We start from the raw sequence: 23,287 nt of genomic DNA, 5'->3' as shown, positions 1-23,287 counted from the left end.
ATTCTACTATATAATTATCGTTGTGAATATTTACTTATTATGTACTACACCTTCACTTGAGGCCGATCCAATCAGATTAACATCGACACTGTCTGGTTTATATCATCTGCTCTGTCACAATGAAAGTGTAAAATGAGCTCTTAATCGATGCATACAGTTGTGCTAAATCAATATCTTCCTCTGGTTTACGTTTCTTCTTCATTATTTTCACAGGCGGCGTCCTCCGCTCTCAGCAGCCTGGGTCACGTCTACACAGCCATCGGCGACTACCCCAATGCCCTGGCCAGTCACAAGCAGTGCGTCCTGCTGGCCAAACAATCCAAGGACCAGCTGTCAGAGGCCCGCGAGCTCGGCAACATGGGAGCCGTCTACATCGCCATGGGAGACTTCGACAACGCCGTACAGTGTCACGAACAGCACCTGAGCATCGCCAAGACTCTGGGCAACAAACGCGAGGAAGCGCGCGCATACAGCAACCTGGGCAGCGCTTATCACTACCGTCGCAATTTTGACAAGGCCATGTCTTACCACACGCACGTTCTGGAGCTCGCTCAGGAGCTGGAGGAGAAGAGCATAGAGATGAGGGCGTACGCAGGGCTGGGTCACGCCGCCAGATGTATGCAGGACCTGGAGAGGGCAAAGCAGTACCACGAACAACAGCTCAGCATCGCTGAAGGTCTGAAGGACAGGGCGGCCGAGGGCAGGGCTTCATCTAACCTGGGTAAGAGTTTAGGGTGTTGGGAGATCTCAAATTCACTACATTTTTTAAATGCAAGAATTGTCAGAAAAGAAAATATATAGTGATAAAGCTGCAATCCATATGCAAACAAAAATATGTCATATTTGACTTCAACATGTATGTCAGCATTAACAGTGAGAGCAATAGAGAAACAAAAGTTACAGATTGCAGTTTTAACATACGATATGAAGCTCCCATTGCACATTATTTATTTAGCTTTATATTACATTACTTACATTTTTTGAAGCAATATTCATAGTTTTAGTGCTTTGATAATTCATCTAGAACGAGAACCGTCCTTTCTACTGCGGAACGAAACCATCACAGAGTGTGCGAGCCGTACGGTGGATAAATGAAAGCCATCGAAACCAAGTGTTTCAAAGCCCGTCCAATCTCTCACTCTGACTTTTATTACTCCAATCTCACGTCCCCCCGTCACACACCCGTGCCATCAATCTGAGCCGCAACGCTTCGTGCTCTGCAATAAATAGATGAACTCTCGCAAAAGACCATTTTTGATCTGTGTGGTGCACTAGATTAAACTATAGTTAAACTGTAGTGTTGCACATCTGATGTTGTTTACTTATTCGAAGGAATCTGATAAGGTTGCTAGGGTGTTTCTATGCAGTTGCGTAGGTGTTTTAGGATGTTGCTAAGAAGTTCCGAGTGGTATTAAGCACACTTTAAAGTAGTTGCTAGGGGTGTTTTAAGGGGTTGGTGTGTTCTGAGTGGTTTTAAGATCATCATGTGGTTGCTATGGAGTAACGAGCGGTTGCCAGGGCATAAGTGCGTGACTTTTTTTGCATATAGCTGCGATAAGATACTGAAATCCTTTAATATCAGACGATTTGAAACATCATTTTTTTCCAGATCTCTTAAGATTTGGGCTTCACAGAAGGTAAAAATTGTGTCATCATTATCACACGATATTGGAAGACTAGCAGAGAGTAGATACACTTGACTGTGAGTAATATATCCTCTATGGATTCAGGCGTCGGACGGAGAATCTACCCCCAGCATCCCGGCACTCTTTCAATCATGAGCCCCGTGTGGCCCCGGACAGGCGGCGACTCGATTTGATCGATCAGAATTATTAATAGCCGGAAAGGATGAAGGGATAATTGCACTTTAAAAATTAACCATCTCACACAGCCGTTACAAGAGAAGCACCTGTGTGTGGATGGATCATGTTGTCAAAGGTGGAATCTGTGAATGTCAGCAGATATTTATAAGTAAAACAGTGATGTTTGTTTAGTAGTTTTACATGTTAACTCAACAAACATTATTAGCTTGTGACATCAATATCTATGTGTACCTAAAAGATTTTTCACTGCGGCAGTCATTATTGTTTCCAGGATTGTAGCAAATTTGTTTTAGTGGTCGATACAAATAAAAGCTGAAAATCTGCTTATGTGTGAGCTTCTGTAGCAGTCATTCTGATATCCATATTCGTATCATAGGGAAAACATATCTTCATTGTTATCGTACAGTCACAAGCACATTTGTTTTGTTCTGTACTGCACAAGTGTTAAAAAAAAAGAGGAAAAACCCAAAATCTTGTTGAACGTGTTTGCCTCATTCCTGGGCCCAGAAAACATCTCTCACCTCACGGCAGGTGGGACACAAGAGCTGCACCTTAGAGTTCCATCTCGATTCATCATTTATTAAAGAGGTTTTGAGTTTGGACATGTTGCGATATTTAATCCCTGAGTCGTGTGAATTTGATCCCTGTTGCGTTTGTGCTGAGTGGAAGGTAACCAGAGGCTTTACTCTTCACAAGAGACCCCCGCAGGCCATCGCCTCACCGTCTCCAGCACGAGAACGCGGTACTGATGTTGATAGTGTGTGTTCGTGTGAGCAGTGTGTACTCAGTAGTGTGTGTTGGGGGGAATTTAGTGGTTTTAGTACATTACACTTTATTGATATTCATTTTCTATGCTCTATTGCTTTAGGCCAGATATTCACTGGTTTATCTCATTTCTTTGCAGTTGCTTTAAGACTAATGTTCTCTTTTAATGTAATGAATAGCTTCTCATCTAATTAGATGTTCCTTTTGGTCAGAAGCTTAATAATGTTATACCTGGGCTGTTAAAGGGATAGTTCAGCCGAAAATAAATGTCATCATTTATTCTCTCTCATGTGTTTGTAAATCTGTATGTAACTCTTTCTTCAATGGACCACAAAAGATGATATTTTGAGAAATGTTTTTGTGTTCATACAATGGAAGTCAATGGGGTGTTAAGTGTTGTTTGTTTATTAACATACTTTAAAATATCGTCTTTTGTGTTCTGCAGAAGAAACTAAATCTTACAGGTTTGGAATGACATGAGGGGTATAAATGATGAAAGAATTTTCATTTTTGCGTGAACGATTTCTTGAAATGTCACTGGTTGCTATTGGTCATTTCTTATTTGCGTATTAGATTTGAACAATTGTTGGACTCGTACACCAGCGCTCGAGCTTATTCAATAATTGTTTGTCCATCTGTTGAATAGGTTGTTTGCACATGACGTCACGGCACTGAGCGAAGTGCCAATGGAGGGCAGCAAGTGATTTTCTTCATAGGAATTAAAGTGATATGGTGATAAATCTCACGTTAAGTGTTTCTCCCGCATAGAAGTCGGCTGAACGTACCGAAACAAGGCCATGTAAAACCAAATTTCTATTAAACCTTCATTGTAATCAACACTAGCTACTGTTAAAAGATTAAGCACTTATTCCAGGGATAAGAATAGTGTTAAGCTTGTTCATTATAAAGAAATGCTTATCATGTGTATGTTTTATATCAGTGATAAACAAATGTATTTATTTTGGTTTTCCGTGGTTGTTGCTTTGGTACTTTAAGCTGTTTTCTCATAATGGACTTCTATGCGGAAGAAACATCTGACGCAAGCTTTTCTATTTTATCGATTTAATAAGGGATCGTTGTTTTTAACAGAAGCTAGTGTTTATAACAAGTAAGGTTTGACAGAAACGTGGACTTACCTGGTCATTGTTCAGGTTGTTAAACATAGGTACTTTGAGTTTGTCATAGTGAATATCTATGGAGAAAATCACTAGCTGCCCTCCATCACTTGCTGCGCGTCATAAAAACCACTTGATCGCAAACAACCTATTGTCACCCTGTGCTACTTCCTATTTAACTAGAAATTCAATATTTGGCACATATACATTTGGCATCGCACTGAAAAAGCCTTTTACAACTCAGGGTTAAAAGCAGCGCTGACAACCTTTTAAAATGACAAGTGTGAGATGTTTAAAGAGCAGTTAAAATGCGTTTAACAAGAGGTTAATAAACGTTATGTTTTTGTCGTTTGGTAGCATCGGCTGAAGCAGGTCAGTTTTGTGTTTGCACTGACAGCCGTTTAATTCCGTCTCCACTTCTCAGTGATCACTCCAAAACCACCAGTAATGGAGAAAACCATGGATTACTAAAAATAGATCATCATTCTTAGGGAAAAAGTGCAGTTTTAGAAGCTGAGGGTTCCAAGGAATCTCGATGGCTTGAAGCCTGCGAGTTACTCTCAAATGTTGAACAGGGTGTTTATTAACAGACTATGACGGGTGAGAAACTCAAACCGCATTTTGTCGGACTGAAAGCAGAATCGGGAGAAAAAACACCAGTTTCTCCAAAGACGGATGCATCACTCATGCTGCCGCAATTTTGACACAATTTTACTATTTGTCTGAAGCCAACAACAAAGCTGACCCAAACCCGCAAGAACCTCCGCGTGTTTAATGTCTGTCATTTGATTGTCCTTATTTTCCCTCAAGCTTTTCAAAGCTTTGGCTCGGAGCTATAAATCACAGAGGAGAATATCGGCCCGGTTAGCGTTCCACTGCGCAGACGTTTTAGTGAGACTGGAAGGGTTTGGAGAGGCAGAAACCATAACAAAAGAAAATGGCTTTCAAACGGACACGACGGCTGAAATATAGCCTCACTCATTTTATGTCTCTGTCAGACACGTTGTATTATTGAGCTTTTTCTGTGTGTCCTCATGGTTTCTGTTCGGATGATAGGAGAGTGTTAGTGTGAGGGTGAAGACGGTTCGAAGGGTCGTATCCAGTCACGGACATCAGGCGACATGTTCTCGTGGTCTTGGTTTCAGGATGGTGTGATTTTTAGTCATTTTCTCCATAGGAACACACTTTCCGGATAGGTCTAATGCTTGATTCAGATCAACCCGCTGTGCGACGCAACATTACAATATGATTAAAAGATTTTATAATATGTTGGTTTCTTTTTAGGATTGTTGGTAATGTTTGTTTTTACTGGCAATTCAGTAATTGAACACAATTCTTTTATAATGAATTTTTCTGCAAAAATATTTCAACATTCAGAAATCCAGATATTAATTATTAACTTTTTTATAATCAAATTAATACTAAGAAAGAATATCTGCCAATAGGATAAAATAGAATTAAGTTTAAGTTATTATTTTGCTTCTTAAGTACAGTAAATGTATCTTAATTAAATAATTTTTTTATATTTGTATCGGATGACAAGACACAAATATTAAGTACAGTAAGAAATAATTTTTTTGCATGTAAAATCCCATTTAGAAGTGTTTATTGTTGCGTAACTGTTAGGCCTGTCTCGTACTTTTTTTCCCGAAAGAATTGAAAAGAGATTTCTACTTTTATAACCCGTCTGTAGTTCTCGTTGATCATTTATTTGATGGACAGAAGCTTGTCATGATCACAACCCTTTTGAGCTCAGGGCATGTTTTAAAATTGTTAAGATACGCATAGCGCGGTTATGACATTACATCAGAGCGAAAGCTTTTTTATTATTAAATGTACTGTGTTAAATATCTACCACAGATCTAATGACGGCTCGTTTGATTGGTTTCATTTAACTGTCAACATCCCGTCAGGGAACGTCAAGTTTTGACGCCGTGACGGTGCTAAAGTTAATTCATTCTGAACGTCACAGCCTTTACAGAAGTGGAGCGCTTGAAAAGAGACGGCCATGTAATGACTAGAAGCAGGACCTTATCCTTAAATTTGAAAATAACGTTACAGCGTCTCAGTCTTTCTGGGCATAAAATAATACCATTTGAAGATTAAATTAGAGCATGTCACATGCATTGCGAGCGAGAGAGATGCCTGGGGAGGGAAATCATTTGAATGTTTGTTTGAAGGGCTGCCCATCACACGTTCCACATAGTAGCACATCAAAGTTGCCAAAACACCATCAGAATCCCACTTCCGCTAACACAGCCCGCGTCTCCCCGAGCCAAATACGTCGCTATTATAATTCAACACTTACATTTGAGTTTTAACCCTTTCACTGACCTCCCATCAGTCCCAAGGCACGATTCCTATGTATCCTGCCAACCGTTCCTTGATATCCGCCCTCAGGATTTAACTTCGGGGTCATGTCCATAAGCATTCCAGCAGCGTCCGCAGGTCGACCTCTAATCCTCTTACATGACGTACGGTCAGGCTGCTCTCTTTAACCGTGACCTCATTCTCAGCCGTCTGTTGTGTGACTGTTTTAGCTGCGAGTGCCTTAATTGTGTAAATGATTCATTAGTTTATGTAGTTTGCGCCCATTAGGGACAGCTATTAATTTACAAACAGTATGGAATATTTATGTACTAACAGCACAGCGCTGAATTCTTCACCTCAGCATATTTGTTTCTTTGCTTAAAGAACGAATTAGTTCTGCTTGTTAAGTTAAATGTCACTGTTCCTGTTGTTAAGACTTTGGGATGTAACCACCTAAAACTGCATAAGCAATCATTTGTAACACGTTAGGGTGCGTTCACACCGCCAGCGACTGGGTCGCTAGTCTCTTGCTACAAGGAGGGTAGAAGGCATTCCTAGCTTTGGTTGCTCCAATAACATTTATAAACAAACTCTGCCGTAACTGACGAGAGACGGCTTACGTGAGGTCCGCTGCTTTACTTATTGGTAGTCGCTCCCGAAAGTTGCATTTACATTTATGCTTTTGGCAGACGCTTTTATCCAAAGCGACTTACATTGCATTATCCTATACATTTGTTTCGAAGTATGTGTAATCCCCTGGGATCGAACCCACGACCTTGGCGTCGCTAACGCCATGCTCTTACTGCTGAGCAAAACTCAACTTTGTCGTGTCGCTAGACTCGCCCACTTCCTGTTGCCAGCGGTCACTGTCGCTCGTGTCACCAGATGTCGCCGGCTCTCCATTGAAATGAATCACATTGCCTCGCTTTGTCGCTGGCGGCCTGGACGGGGCGTAAGCAGTTGCATAGCAACTCCCTGACAGCAGGTTAGCCCAGCCAAACGTCACTCACATTTTCCTTAGTCAATGTGAAAATCCTATTCCTTAGATGTAAAGCTTTATTTCTCAGATGTTGCCCTTTCGTATCTTATGTGATTTGATGGAGTACGGTTGTGTTTCATTTAAATATCCACTTTGTCTCAGATGTTTCTCCTGAGGAGAAATGAAAAAGAGAAACAAACGACAGTGTAATTGTTGAAAAACTTGAAGAGTATGGAGGTGTAAAATGAATGTAGATTCATGAGATCTTCAATGAAATGGACTTTTGATTGCAGACTTGACAAATCTGAGCTCAGTTTGAGAGAGACATTTGAGAAATTCTTTTAAATATCTGAAATGCAGATGAGCCTTAAACAAAAGTTTCCATTTACTCTCCATTTAATCCCTTTCGTATCTAGGAGAAATAATTGAGACATTTAGAGATCCCATCTGTGGTTTTTCTTTTTTATGGGTAGTTTATGTTTAACATTTTATCTTCACACTGAACCGAATGACAAACAGTTTTTCACATGTTGATTTTTCTTAGAGGTTCATTCAGGCACACACAATGTTGCATAAGCCTGGCACATGTCTCGGCTCGAGTCTCAAAGGAGTCATTTTTAAACACGCTTCTAACATGCTTTGTGTCTGGAGCTCTGCTCGCAGATGAATGAGGAATCATGGGGTTAAGTATTGATAATTAGCCACCGAAGTCTGGGGCTATTTTACCAGTAATGTTTTTGAATAGAGAGGAGCTCTAATGGGCCTTTAGTGTCAGGATACCAGTTTGGCATGGGATCTAATTGGATTTACCACATGCTGGTAATCCTGCCTTGGCACATGAGTATTAACACTGAGCAGATGGGCAACCCCTCACCCATTCTGATGCCCCCTGCCACATCCTATTTACACACACGCACACACATCCGTTAGAAAGAAAAAACACAGATGATTAAGATTATTTTTCCTAGACATCAATGTGATTAATTGGAGAGTAAATGGAAACTTTCGCTTAAGTCTCATCGCTAAGTTTTCAAAACTGTGCTCAGATTTATCAAGTCTACAATCAAAAGTCAATATTATTGAAGATCTCAATATGAAATCAAACATTTCTCATCAAGTTTCCCATAATTTTTCCTCTACATTCATTTACACCTTCATACTCTTCATGTGGTTAAAGAATAACTCTCTCATTTGTTTGTATTTTATGTGTCCTCAGGAGAAACATCTGAGTCGAAGTTGATACTTGAATGAAACACAACGTAGAACTCCATCAAATTTCCTGAGAAATAAAAGAGCAACATCTAAGCAATAACATTCCTCAAGATGCCAAGCCGCTCTATTAACAGCGTCTCCACATGTCTCTTAAACTTTTTTATCTCGCACGCTTCTATATTTTATTTGGCGTCTTGCTTTCAGGGCTCATTTTCAGGTCATCCGGCATCTCCAACAATTACACAAATGTCGCCACAGACTTCCCAGTTTAGTCCTGTCGATACGACTTGTTTTCCACCCATACCAGCAGTTTTCTTGATCCCCGAGCGCTCTGGTTTTTAAAGGAAAGGAATGATTAGAAGACATTAAGATGTGGAAGCCAACTGGTGTGGACCACAAATAGTGTTTCCCGCTGATGTTGCCCTCAAACGTCTTTTCCATCAGAAGTATTCATTAGCCCCATCCATCCTCCGCTTCACAGGCTGAAACTGTAGAGGCGGGACTGTAATGTTATGACGGTAATGATCGTTTTATGGAAAAGCGGTGAGACAGCGAGAGGGAGGGCTAAAAATTGCCAAGACTTCTCCGGGCCGGAGAAAAACAGCCTGTTTTTGATTGTTATCTCCTTATCTTTAGGGAGCAGAGAACTTTTTTGCTTTTTAACTAAAGGATTGTGAACAAGCTTCAGTGTGTGTTGATCAGATCTTAATTTCTTTTCTCCATTCGAACGCTTCTGATGTTGGACGGTCCTCAGCCGATCTATAGAGATATAAAGAAGGAAGGAAGATTTCAAAAAGCCGTTTCTCTCATCCATTATAAATGTTAAGCTCTATATAACATTTTTCTTTTCTCTCTTACAGGAATCATTCACCAGATGAAAGGCGACTACGAAACTGCTCTGAAGTTACACAAGACTCATCTATCTATCGTTCAGGAGCTGAGCGACTACGCCGCCCAGGGCAGAGCGTACGGAAACATGGGCAACGCTTACAACGCCCTCGGTGCCTTCGACCAGGCGGTGCGATACCACAGACAAGAGCTTCAGATCTCCATGGAGGTCAACGACCGTGCTTCACAGGCTTCCACTCACGGAAATCTGGCGGTGGCTTACCAAGCTCTGGGCGCTCACGATCGAGCCCTCCAACATTACCAGAATCATCTGAACATTGCACGAGAGTTGAGAGACATTCAGAGCGAGGCACGGGCGCTCGGCAACCTGGGAAATTTCCACTGCTCGCGGGGGGAGTTTCCCCAAGCTGTGCCGTACTACGAGCAGTACCTGCGGCTCTCCCCGGACTTGCAAGATATGGAGAGCGAGGGTAAGGTCTGTCACAATCTCGGATATGCACACTACTGTCTGGGAAACTTTCAGGAGGCGGTGAAGTATTATGAGCAAGACCTGGCGCTTGCTAAAGACCTCCACGACAAGTTGAGTCAAGCCAAAGCCTACTGCAATCTGGGTCTGGCTTTCAAGGCTCTCGGCGACTTCGCCAAAGCGGAGGAGTGCCAAAAATACCTGCTTTCTTTGGCGCAGTCCCTGAACAACTCACAAGCCAGGTTCCGCGCCTTGGGCAACCTGGGCGACATATTTTTGTGCAAGAAGGATGTTCCCGGTGCCGTCAAGTTCTACGAGCAGCAGTTGACTTTAGCGCATCAGGTCAAGGATCGCAAGATGGAAGCCAACGCCTACGCTGCCTTGGGCGCCGCCTATAGGATGTTACAGAAATATGACAAGGCCTTGGGGTACCACACACAGGAACTGGAGGTGTATCAGGAACAGGGAGATATCCAGGGGGAGTGCCAAGCTCACGGACACCTTGCTGCTGTCTACATGGCCCTCGGAAAGTACACCATGGCCTTTAAATGCTACGAAGAGCAGCTCGAGCTGGGTCAAAGACTAAAGGACCCCAGCATCGAAGCCCAGGTGTACGGTAACATGGGCATCACTAAAATGAACATGGGCGTCATGGAGGAGGCCATCGGATATTTCGAGCAGCAGTTGGCGATGTTGCAACAGCTCAGTGGCAACGAAGCCGTGCTCGATCGAGGACGGGCTTACGGGAACCTGGGCGACTGTTATGACTCTCTGGGGGATTTCGAAGAGGCTATTAAGTACTATGACCAATATCTGTCAGTGGCACAGAGTCTCAGTCATATGCAGGACCAGGAGAAGGCCTACAGAGGTCTGGGAAACGGACACAGGTAATGTGACAATAGATAATAGATTTTGATGCCCTTACCAATATTCAGATATTTAAAGAGTTCACTCAAAACTCTAATTCTGTCTTCATTTATTTACCCTCATGTCATTCAAAACCTCTATGACATTAGAACACAAAAGAAGATATTTTGAGAAATTACTAATATTGTTGATATTATGATGAGAATTCTTAAAAATCTTCTTTCTGTGTTCTGCAGAAGAAAGAAAGTTATACAGGTTTGGAACAAAAGGGTTCACAGGGGGGTCCTCACATGTGTAGATTGTAAGGTTTGAAATATTGACAACCAAGTATATCCAGATACGTTTAATCCACGTTTTGAACTGTATGTTTATTGTCTTACTATTTAAGACCATTACAATCTTTTGTTTCGCTTTAAAAATATGTTTGGCTTCTTTGGGGGAAAAATGCAAAACGCACTCCAGCAATGCCAGAAAAAGGTGGTCACATTTGATCTCTCGATGCTTCCTTTTGCATTCTAGTATAGTTGTATTTTTTGGATAGTGAGTTTTTGGCTTTTTTGGCCTCTTTTAATGAAATGGTGCATGACATTCACAAAATTTTAAGTTGCAGCATTAAGTGTCCAAATAATTCTAGTGCCGCTGTTAACACATCTTGTCGTACACATCTAGCCGCAGCGTAACATTCCTCTCAAACAAGATTAAATGGCCTTTTAATGCGTTTTAAATGATTTATCAGCATTTTTCTACAGTGGCGTCAGACAGACTGACGCAACACTGAGTGTTTCAGGGAGTGTGTGGATCGACACCACGGGTCAGCGGGCGGACACCGAACATTCCCACAACACGCAACGGATTGAAAATGGAAACAATCCAAACTGTCGAATCACTGGTGATATTTAGTTGCGGATTTCTTCTTGTTGATTCCAATCAGTATCATAGTCAAAACGAGCTTGACTTGCTAAAGCATTGTTCCGTGCATGACCGTGTGCCTACCCAGCAGCCTCAGCGTGATCCGTCAAACATCCCTTTTAATTAATATCCAATCAGGCCTATAAGCTCTTCGACTCCCGTCACAGAGACCCATGTGGATTCTGCCTGCCCACCCCCGCCTCACTCCTCCACAAGCGTTCAGCCATCGAAATATGATGAATGGTTTGCTGCAGGGGGCTGTCAAACCTGGATTCTGCTACTTGTGTGGAGAGAACCCACACTGGACCCACAATGAACCAACCTCATCCAGTCTGTATCATCCATCCGAACCAACACAACCCCCTCCCTTCTGTGCCGCAATCCAACGGGAAGGTAAATTACACTGTCAGCGGTGACAATGCGCTCGTCTCTCTTCAGCGGAACGAAGCTTGCGTCCGATACCGAAGAAGAATCCGACGAGAAGCTCATTACAGGGCCACGTTAGAAGCTATTTGTTTCATTTATATTGAAATGAGGCAGGGCCTTTCAACAAGACTGATGTCGCTGTAATTTCAAGTGACAGTACAACAAGGGCTAATGATGCATTGCTTTTATGCTACCTAAACACTGAGAGAATCCTTGGCTTGTGTGAATTAAGGCCGGTTTGGTTATTCCGCAGAGAGCGGGTAGACTCGCGGTCTCCCGGAGGATACGGGCATGGCTGCATTTCTCTTTTAAATTAAGTTACGTTAAGTTACTGCCACCTGCGTGCTTCTCAAATAGCCCGTATCGATCTGAAGCGCGCCGTCCCCTGTGAATGCCTCACGTACAGTATTTGAGCACCATTAAAGTTGAGCAACATTTCAGCTTTTTTCAGTGAGGTGCTTGATAGTAAGAAGAACCTTTAAAATGGGACTAAAATTGGTTGAAATTGCGCTTTCTAAGTCAAAATAAAATGCTGTTCGGATTCAAATAACCAGTTCTTTATTTATCCTTGCCTTGCACAAATTATTATACGAACCCGCCATTTAAAATAAATAAAATAAAAATAATACAATTTAAATTAAATTAAAATAAAATGATTAAATACTGCAAGAACAAACTACAACCATTTTGCTTGGCTGTGGAAACATTTCATGTTAAAATGTTTATTCAGGTTTCTTTTCATATCGCTGTCAATTTTCACCATTTTGTAAGAAATAAACTTGACACTTTGCTTATGATCACTAATATACAGCCTGTGGTTTCATGTTTGTATCATAATCTTTTAATTATCCTATTGATTATTATTGATAATTAAGTAATTAACATAGATCATTAGTCTAACCTTGTTTTTGGTCTGTGCAGAATTCATCAGATGTCTTAACTTTGATCTGTTGAAGTATATTCTCATGATACGTGATGTGTGTGAATGTGTTTTTGTTTGTGTCTGTCAGGGCGATGGGGAACCTGCAGCAGGCTCTGGTGTGTTTTGAGAAACGGTTGGTGGTGGCACACGAGCTGGGTGAATGTGGAGGAAAAGCCCAGGCGTACGGAGAACTGGGCAGCCTGCACAGCCAACTGGGCAACTACGAGCAGGCCATTTCCTGTCTGGAACGGCAGCTCGGCATCGCCCGTGACACCCAGGATCGATTACTTGAAGGTGACGCCAGCTGCGGTCTGGGCGTTGTGTACCAGCTGATGGGCGAGTATGACACGGCCCTTCAGTTCCACCAGCTGGACCTCCAGATTGCAGAGGAGACGGGCAGCGCCAGCTGTCAGGGCCGGGCGTACGGGAATCTGGGACTCACCTACGAGTCGCTGGGTAATTTCGAGCGGGCCGTGGTTTACCAAGAGCAACACCTGAGCACTGCGGCACAAACCAACGACCTGGTAGCCAAGACCCTGGCATACAGCAGTTTGGGACGTACGCACCACGCTCTACAAAACTACTCGCAGTCTGTCATGTATCTGCAGGAAGGTAAGAGACGGAGAGATGATGTTGCTCTGATATAGAGATAAACAAAACGTAGTCAAGAAGTTGGTTTATTAAGGTATAACCAGCATGTTTAAACTCTCAGACTTGTATGTTTACTCGTTTTGAAAGCCATCTGGTGTTTTTCCTTCCACAAGCGCTTGAGATTTATATTGAACTCGTGTGTTTGGCCTCTGTGCTGTGCTGAACTGGAACAAGTTATCAGTCGAGTCGTATGTTGTTATAATAATCTTATTTGAGACACATGCTTGAGCTCTGTATAGAAAACGACAAACTTGTTTTGTCAAAGTGTTTCCGGTTGAATTACACACACAAAAAAACCTTTCGAAGTCATGCTAGTCGTTTCTAGCCGTTAGTGCTCAAATAACCGTCATTCGTGTCTTTATTATCTGAAAACCGGACACAAACAGGTCATCTTCTGTACCGAAGCCCACCGCGCCCCTGACGAGCTGCTCGCTCTGTGTCTGTGAGATTAGAAACGCGCATATCCAGATGCATCAGTGCACAAAGAGAGAGACAGCGCACAAATGTCAAGCATTTTTGTTGTGGAAAGATTCTTACAGTGTTTATATAAGTTTGTGTTCCTGTTTATGTTTGACTAAAGTTGGTATACTTGTCTGCGGACTACACTTCTTTAAGTTTTTCTTTATTCTCACAATGAAATAATTCACAGTAAAGGAATGATATTATTTTGCATAATTTTCTAAATAAAATAAAATAATTTTCTGTAAACCTGTTTGTGATAATACAAACATCAGTGTTTTCATGAAGAAAAACACAAATGAAGGATTCAATTTAATGATTCAAATGATTTTCAGATGATTTGAATTAAGACACAAGTCACCTCTTAAAACTACTTTGAAACATCTAGCTTTAAGTGTTTAGTTTATGCTTATATAAAAAATATGTACACATTTCTGTTCGGTAGAACACAGAGAAAGATATTTACACAAATGCATGTAAGCAAACAGTTGTCGGTCCCCATAGTAGAAAGAATGACAATGATAGTCAGAAGTGCCCCAGAATTTTTTGCTTTACATTCTTCAAAATATCTTCTTTTGTGTTCAAGCAAACAAAATAAAAGATAAAGTAATGTTTCCTACTAGTCAATGGGATCCAAGAACTGTTTGGATAGAAGAATTGATCTAAATATCTTTCTCCGTGTTCACCAGAACAAAGAAATGTATGCAGATTTGGATCAACTGGAAGGTGAGTAAATGAAGACAGAATTTTCATTTTGGGTGAACTGGCCCTTTAAATAAACAGTGAGAATAGGATTTTCTGCAGCGCCTGCAGAAGAGTAAACGATGACAGAAGCTTCATTTTTGGACGAGCGATTCTTTTAAAACACTTTCTGTAAAAGAATTTATGTGGAATCGTTCTGTGTCTGTTTCGCCGTGTCTCAGGTCTGCGTCTAGCAGAGCAGCTGGGCCGTCGCGAGGACGAAGCCAAAATCCGTCATCGTCTGGGGCTCTCGCTGTGGGCCAGCGGCAACCTGGAAGAGTCTCAGCACCAGGTACCAACATCCGGCCCAGACACACACACATAGAAACACACACAGCCTCTGTCAGTGTAGCGCTCTCGCCGCACAGATGCACACGATGCTCATGAATGCTTTTCTTGACAGAGCTCCACTGTTTCTGCCTCGTCTAATGATGTGCCTGTAGGCGGACGGCGCGTGTGAGTGTGTGTACGTGTGTTGTGAATGTTTGCGGACGTGTCATCTCCACCAGGCCCTTCACTCGTGACTTCATCATTCCGCGAGACAAACAAAGGGGCTGAAGTTGATGTGAAGAGAGTCGAACTGCACAAACACACTCTCTCTACATTTAGAACCTGATTGATTCAGGTCTGTCCGTCCGACCGTGGGCCGACCATCAGCAAACACTCGCTCACATCCACTTCTGTTTGATCGCACGCACCGCCGAGAATTCGGTTTGCTGGCATTAAGAAGCACAATTTGTTTTTGCAGATGCAATGATTTGTTTCAGTAAACCCGTTAGAACGATATGATTTGTGGTTTGTCACTGAATTTAAATAAATATTTAGTCCCAGCGTGTCGTTTATGTCACACAATCACAGTCTGATTGCTACCGAACAGGAAGTCCCGCCCCATGCTTGTGTCATCGGTTGATGTAAAAGTTGCCATGTCAAATCGCTCAATAATTTTTTTAATGTTTTTGTAATGAGGTGCCAACTAAACATTAGACCTAACAAAGTCCTAAACATTAACATTCTGGTTTCGTGTCAGCTCCAGAAATTCCCCAGGGCTTGAACATGCCCTAGATATATAAATATAATTATTCTAGATATATTTGGTCGTGTGTCTTTACAGATCTCATAGTGACCTGTATCAATTTTAAATAAAGCTTGAACAAATGTTTTCACGTCAGGGTTTTTTGTGAATCAGACATTAGCTTTTCGTTATAAATGTCTTTGTGAAACGATGAGAGAAGACCACACTGAGTTCTCACATGGGGTTTTTCTCATACGGTGTGATTGTGATTCCAGCGTCTCCGCAATCGTCTGCTCGGGTTGCATTTCATCATCTGTCTGGGGAGGAAGACTCTAGATTCTGCTTCCTCTTTAAATTACAGAGCGACGCTTTCGAGCCGGTCTCCGGCGTGGAGATGTTCGCCCGCGGACAGATAAAGTCCTCATGATCACATATGTGCCGAACGTCTACAGGGAGGCGGAGAGATTAGAGGATAATGCCTTTATATCATCATACAGACAGTCTCGTCAATTAAGCAGCTGCGCCATCGGGGAGGAACGTCCTTCAGCTCAGACGCAACCAGAGAGACGGATAATCTCACTTCTGCCTGTCTGTCAGTCAAACATAGAACAAGATCACATGAGAGATGTTCAGAAGATGCTTGTCTTAATGTCCATGGAAACGGTTGCTGTGTATATTAAGACGCTCTTGAGTGCTCGTCTAGGCATTAGTATGCACTTGTAAGTGTGTTCTGTGTGAGAACCTTTCCAAGAAAGTCTGCTGCATAATATTCGTTCATCTAGATGAAACTCGGGTCATGAATACGTGCACAGGAGCCGCTAATGAAGGATTACTTCATCAGAATGTCAAGTCACCTGATTTGTGGATCATTCATGTTTGTGGCACAATTCAGTCCAGTTTTGTGTGTATACAGGGTGTGGTAGTAAGTCACACACTCCATCTACTGTTGCACTGCATACTTGAGTGAAGTGTGCACAGCGTGCATGTGTGTCTGTTTTCATATTCTGTTTGTTTCTGTTTGTGTGACATTGTGCATGTGTGTGTGCGCGTATCTGTGTATCGGTGTATTTGTCTGTGTTTGTGCGCATGTGTGTCTGTTTTGTTTGTGTGTGTGTGTGCGTGTGCATGCGTGTGTGTGTGTGATTATCTGTTTTTGTGTGTGTATTTGTCTGTGTGTCTGTGTTTATCTGTTTTTGTTTGTGTGTCTGTGTATTTGTCTGTGTGTGTGCGTGCGTGCGTGAGTGTGTCTGTCTGTATCTGTTTTTGTGTGTGTGCGTGTGTGCGTGTGTGTGTGTGTGTTTATGTGTGCACATTTGTCTGCTTATATATGTGTTTGTGTATATCTATATTTATGTGTGTGTATCTGTGTCTGTACCTCTTTATGTGTGTGTGTGTGTGTGTGTGTGTGTGTGCATGCGTGTGTGTTTAATAGTAGCTATTTATGGTCTTCCTCCCTGGTGAATCAGATTGTGTGTGTGTGTATGTGATGTGTAGACAGTTCTGGGCCTTCTACACACCGCAGATGGACTGTGTGTGTGTGTGTGTGTAATGCATTCCGCTCTTAATTGATTGCAGGCTGGTCTTGCTGTATGCTGATGAAGGGCTCTGCAGCCGAACCCTTGAGAAACACTGCATTCCACTGCCCAAACACACACGGATACACACGCACGCACGCACACACAAACACACACATACATCTTGAAAAGATATAAACACTCTCACACATTTGTCGTCAGCGATGCGTACCCTTTTTGTCTCTGGGTTTGTTCCAAACACCAAGATAGTGCCCTTAAAGGGAAAGCGTGTCGTTTCTGGATGTGATCATATTTTCTGTACAGAAGCCAAAAGTATGTTGAATTTTGGTTTTGACACGCACACGGGCTGACAGTCTCCGACTGTAAACTGACGCTGTGGTTCTATCTGAAGCTATGGAGAGGTTATCATTAGCCAGAAATACCACGTCACTCATACCACACACAAACTCCCTAAAAACACTTTCAATTCCCATCACTAAACCAAAACCAGACCTGCTGCTCTAAACAACACCACATACAGTCTGTCTGCCTCAGACATCAGATAGTTAAGAGCTCGACCGCAACGCAAGCACGACTGTGGGTCCGTGCTCTTTCTGTGTATGTTCATTACTACTCCAGTTAAAGAACAATAGAAATCATGACAGGAATTGTAATGGATCTGATGGTTATAATGGGAGGTGTTCTCTTGGTTTTAATGGAAACTATAATTGTCTGGTACTGATAGTGGGTTCTGTTGATTGGGCGAATGGGAATCAATAGGACACCTTTAAAACCCACCGGAATAAGACCCAAAACACACAACGCACTGGAATTTTGTAATGGTTTTAATGCTAAACAGCTGATGGTTTGTAATGGAAAACATTCAGTTTTTATTGTTTTCTACAGCAGGAAATATTCTGAACACTGTTCAACCATGTTAACAAAGCTAAACGTGCAAATGGATCCCCTGCAAAAATGAACCATGGTATTACTGGTAAAAGTGTAGTAACCAAGTATTTTGGGCATATTGATTACCATGATTTTACTACAAGTATTACAGTACTGTGGTTACTGGAGCGAAATAATGCTTCATTACCATGGTATAACTATAGTTTGTTGTGTAGTCATAGTTTCTTGGTTTAATTTGTTGTAAAACCATAGTAACCACAAATCTACCATGGTCTTACTGTAGTGACCACATTTTAACCATCATATGGTTACTGCACTTTTACTACAGTAAAACCGTGTTTCATATTTATAAAGTCAGGACTGTCACAGAGACAGGTGTGATTTAAAAAAAGGTGAAATGCTCCTCTGGAGGGTGATACTTCCAAACCACGACTTACATCTCCGGCTGTAGTGTTTCATACGCAGGTTATTTTAAGTGTAGAAGTCTGCTGCCCTCCTCTGTTTATACACGAGTACTGCAGACACACATTCTGCTCTCGTGAGGCGTCACGTTGCCTGATAACACACATGCCGGTGGCCGTGGGTCAGCGTTATTATAAACCGTGTGCGAGTAACATGCTAAATCTTTGTGTGTGTGTGTGTGTGTGTGTGTGTGTGTGTGTGTGTGTGCTTTGCAGCTGTACCGCGCCTCAGCTCTATTCGAGACCATCCGTCATGAAGCCCAGCACAGCACAGACTACAAGCTCTCCCTCTTTGACCTGCAGACCTCCTCGTACCAGGCTCTCCAGCGGGTCCTTGTCAGCCTCGGTATAAATATTCCCAGCGCCTACATCCTTAATTCATTTTGAAACACAGTATGTACGCGAAAGAGATCATGTAGAGTTGAAGTTAAGCCGGCGGAGGTTTTGTATCATTTTTTATTTCGTTTTGCATCATTGATTTGTTTTTTGAGAAAGAAATGAGATCACGGAGTGATACTCTCGCAATGCAGTAGTGTCATCTAAAGGTGTTTCTGACCTCTGACCCTTCTCTCAGGTCATCACGACGAGGCTCTGGCGGTGGCGGAGCGCGGACGCACCCGTGCTTTCGCTGACCTGCTGGTGGAGAGACAGACGGGCCAGCAGGATTCAGACCCCTACACCCCGGTCACCGTCGAGCACATTCTGGACACTGTGAACGGACAGCGCGCTCTGGTTCTTTACTTCTCTCTGGCCGCTGGTTACCTGTACAGCTGGCTCCTCGCTCCAGGGTCTGGTAAGTTAACAACTCAAGACGGCACAATAAAGCTTTGTTGTGCTAGCAACCACAGGTCATGAGATCAATCTTTGGAAACACACATACTGATCGCATGTCCACTTAATTGCACCGTTGGATAAAAGCATCTGCCAAATGCCATAAATGTGAAGATGCTAGCTCCGCCCCTTATTTCTTCGGATTGGCTTGAAACGGATGCAACGATGGGCAACACGTTTTGACTATTTAAAGCTGCGTAACTTTTATGGTTTTGTTATGCCTCTATTCTCACAACTGTGAAATTTGTACAGTGCAGATGGGACGCAAACGCACATTCTGTGTGTGAACGCCCACTAAACATGTGTTTCTCTAGTGTGCACACTAGTGTTTATTACGTGGAGCTTGATATAGCGTGTGTAGAGACGGCGGATATCACACCCGGACTGAACGCATGAATGAATTGATAGAGCGATGTGTGTGTGATAAGGGTGTCAGACGAAGCAGCTGAACACTTCATGAGAGACCCACTGAGACGCTGTCTGTCTGTTTGAACACAACCCAAGACAACACACACTGTACATGTTTACACGGATCAATAACAGAGACGCTGCTTTTCTGTCTGTCTCCTTCATTATATTAAACTGCTGCTTTTGTGTATAGAAAAGAAGTAAAGAAGAGGGTTGTGTTCAACTGTTGTTGAATGTGTTGTGGTGTTTTAATTGTAATGTTGGGTTGGGATGAACCGTAGATATGACTGACAGATACTGCACAGCCCATCATTATCATAAACAAAACAGAATAAATGTTGAAGACTTATTTGACACATATGTTGATACATGGTTTTGTAGAATGACCGCAACACAAGTTTGGCTTAAACACACACATAACAAGAAAGAAACTATTATTTGATCAGGTCTGGGTTTTGCCACACGGGATCCTTCAGATTAAAGACAATAGCAGCCTGTCAAACACACACACACATGTGCTCGGTTCATGGATGTGTTTCCTGCTGTTGTGTGCCTCACACCTTCTGTTCCCCGCAGCTTCAATCCTGCCAACACACACTTACACGCAACACTGTTCACTCCCACCGCCTGCTGTTTGGTGAAGCTGGTAAAAATCTGCAAATTAAAGCAAAGCGGCAGAACCACCTGCCCCCCTAATCCCACCTCAACACACCACACGCCTACACACAACAATATACACAAAACACAATCACATACAAGCATGTACATTACACAACAAAAGTACACACATGCACATATAGTATACACACAACATGCACACAATCATGACAATCAAACATTCTCACATACAAACACACACATAAAACAGACAACACATACACAACAAAGACATATTCCCTCTAATCTCACATACATACATTCAACACAACTGCAAACACACACAGGACGTATACAAGCCAAACACATTCACACAGATTTATTCATGCACACACACACACACACACACACACACACACGAAAACACAACACCACATGCTACGCCCATCACACACACATTAAACACGTTGAAAAAAGACACAGAACGGTTAATACAGTTCCTGTCAAACACACAACTGCACTTCTCTGGGCTTTTAGCTCTGCGATCATCAACACAAAGACACACAAACAGATGTGAATCCAGGAGAATATTTCAGCTCTCTGACCTTGTGTTTGACTCTCATGTGCTTCTATACATTACTGTGACTTCATTAGAACACAAAGCACACGCTGAACATCTATAGTACTAAAGCTCTCAAGTGTAGGAACACGTTCTGAACTCTCCACAGTATTCAGACCTCCGCTGTCTTACATTTGACCTTAAATCCAGCGCTGCTCCACAGACTATAATTCCACATTTATTTACAAGAAGTGCGTGTTCTGTTTAGTATGTAGTGTGCGGTTTGGAATAAACAATAGTATGCATTGCACGCTAGATATTGTCCTTTAAGCACTATTGTAGTTTTCTGTATTTTTCAGCATTACCTTGTATTTCTGTCTCTCAGGTATCCTGAAGTTTCATGAGGTGTACCTGGGCGATGGCGCGTCAGAGGGCGGAGCATCAGACTTCCAGGAGGAGGGCGGATGTGCCGTCCCCGCGGGCACCAGCTGCGTGGGCTCTTCTCTGGAGCAGCACATCGCTAACGCCCGCGAAGCCCTCGGAGTCGATTCCTACTACAGCAGGTAAACACTTCACCGCCTGTTTATTTCAGATCATCTGAGATAGATGTTAATAGCAAGTGTGAGGTAATTTGCTGAAGGGCGTGTGAGATGTGTCCTTCACCGTGTCACACTGTCACAGGTCACAGCAGAACTCATTGATCTTCATAACCGCGGCATAACGCTCATCTGCCGCTCGCGCTGATCTCTGCCTCCACACGCAAAACATTCAATTAAGATGAGAACGAGAGAGAGCCGAGAGAGGGTTTGAGGTCGCGCCTGCTGAACGTGTCATGTGTCTGAAAACGGCTCGAAGGATCACAGCCGTACAGAACACAACACGCTCGTTTCAGACGCAGAAAAAGCGAAGAGATTATTCCAGCCAACCTCAGGAGTGACATAAAGTCATCCAGCAGCAATGTGAACGAGTGATAAGTTTACGACAAAATTTTCATATCTGGCTGAAAAACATTGAAAGTTTTTTACTTTCAAATTCTAAACATGCAACATTGGCACAATATATAAAGAGAACATTAGGAAACTCCTTAAAATGGCCATGTGACACTTATATATGGAGTATTTAAAGAAACATTCAAATATTCTAAACGTGTAGTAGTCCCACATGTTGGTTTCCATCCTAAATAAGCCCTGATGCATGCATCCGTGTTAGAATCTGAGTTACACGCGTGTCCTGCAGCGAGCACATCTCCAACGCTCACCCTGATATCGTCACACACCGCAGGCCCACCGCACGGATGTCTGCGGCTCGAACCGCGTGGAAGCTGAAGGGTGTTCACCTCTCACATGTAAGAATGGCTTTGAGAGACTCGCTGCTGCAGGGTTGAGTGTTCTGACATGTAATTAGGTGAAGATGCTGGCAGGTTTGGTGGAGTCGTGTGTGAGACGTCAGAAGTTCTCAGTGTGAATTTCGAGCAATGCTTGAAACAAAGGCCATAATTGTACGCATACGGAAGGCTGCGAGTGGCTGCCGTTTGTCACCACAGGTGCAGCGGATTCTCCAGCGAGCTCTCTGCTCATCCCTTACCATTAAAGTATCATTTGGCGCTTGACTGAGGGGCTGCGTGCCATCCTTTCCACTCGGTTGGGTGCAATATGCCACCTTTGAAGACCCCATTCATTGTGAGGAAAGAACAGGAGTTGAGCGATTAGCCTCCTCCATCAAGACCTCTTCCAGCTGTTAGATCGGACTGATGACACTCAGAGCGCATTTGCATTACAATTAAAAAAATTATTACTATCATCATTTACTGATCCTCGTGTGGTTTCAAACCTGCTTGAGTTTCATTGTTCTGCAAGACAAACGGAAATATTGTGAGGAACATTGATATCCAAAAAAATACTGGTACCCATTTTCTTCCATTGTATGAACACAAACTGCTAAGACATTTCTCGAAATATCCTCCTTTGTGTTCCACAGAGAATTTTTATGGGTTCAATGTTGAGTGTGAGTCACATCTGATGTTTCTTTAGGGCTTTCAAACAATTAATCACAATTAATCACATCCAGAATTTTGTGTTTACATAATACTGTACATGACTGCGTACTGTGCATATTACTTTTGTATTTATAAACACGCACACATACATGCATATATTTAAGAAACATTTATATATAATTTAAATGATTGGTATTTATATTTCCTATGTTTATACATGTGTTTATAAATACAAAATGAATATGCACAGTACTCAAACATGTGACATTTATTCTGGATGTGATTCATTGAATCTATGTTTTTTATCAAATGTTTCTTCGCAGTTATACACAAGTCAGAGCATGTTTGTATGTCAGATAATATGAAGAGCGTTAAGTTAAAAATGGAATGTGGGTAACATACCCCAAATCATTTTATTTAGTGAAAATATGATGGTGAACATTTTTAGATCTTGGGGAAACATGAAATATTAACTGAAAATATTATATTTTTGTGTATTGTAAAAC

At 42.3% G+C, this 23,287-nt stretch overlaps 1 protein-coding gene across 4 annotated transcripts in view; it reads left to right on the top strand.

The window, feature by feature from the left end:
* Nucleotides 1-23,287, top strand: part of ttc28 (tetratricopeptide repeat domain 28) — a 166,208-nt gene that overhangs the window by 132,271 nt on the left and 10,650 nt on the right. For all 4 annotated transcript variants that reach the window (XM_079448977.1, XM_079448978.1, XM_079448976.1 and 1 more), the window contains 7 exons: nucleotides 214-721; nucleotides 9,065-10,406; nucleotides 12,732-13,255; nucleotides 14,677-14,786; nucleotides 18,607-18,736; nucleotides 18,965-19,183; nucleotides 21,171-21,348. In XM_079448977.1, the coding sequence (XP_079305103.1) occupies nucleotides 214-721; nucleotides 9,065-10,406; nucleotides 12,732-13,255; nucleotides 14,677-14,786; nucleotides 18,607-18,736; nucleotides 18,965-19,183; nucleotides 21,171-21,348 (3,011 nt within the window). The remainder of the gene's footprint in view (nucleotides 1-213; nucleotides 722-9,064; nucleotides 10,407-12,731; nucleotides 13,256-14,676; nucleotides 14,787-18,606; nucleotides 18,737-18,964; nucleotides 19,184-21,170; nucleotides 21,349-23,287) is intronic.

Source organism: Barbatula barbatula (assembly GCF_947034865.1).
Source record: "Barbatula barbatula genome assembly, chromosome: 24".
Classification (NCBI taxonomy): Eukaryota; Metazoa; Chordata; class Actinopteri; order Cypriniformes; family Nemacheilidae; genus Barbatula; species Barbatula barbatula.
Note: the sequence above shows the minus strand (reverse complement) of the source record. Positions and strands in the feature narration are given on the sequence as shown.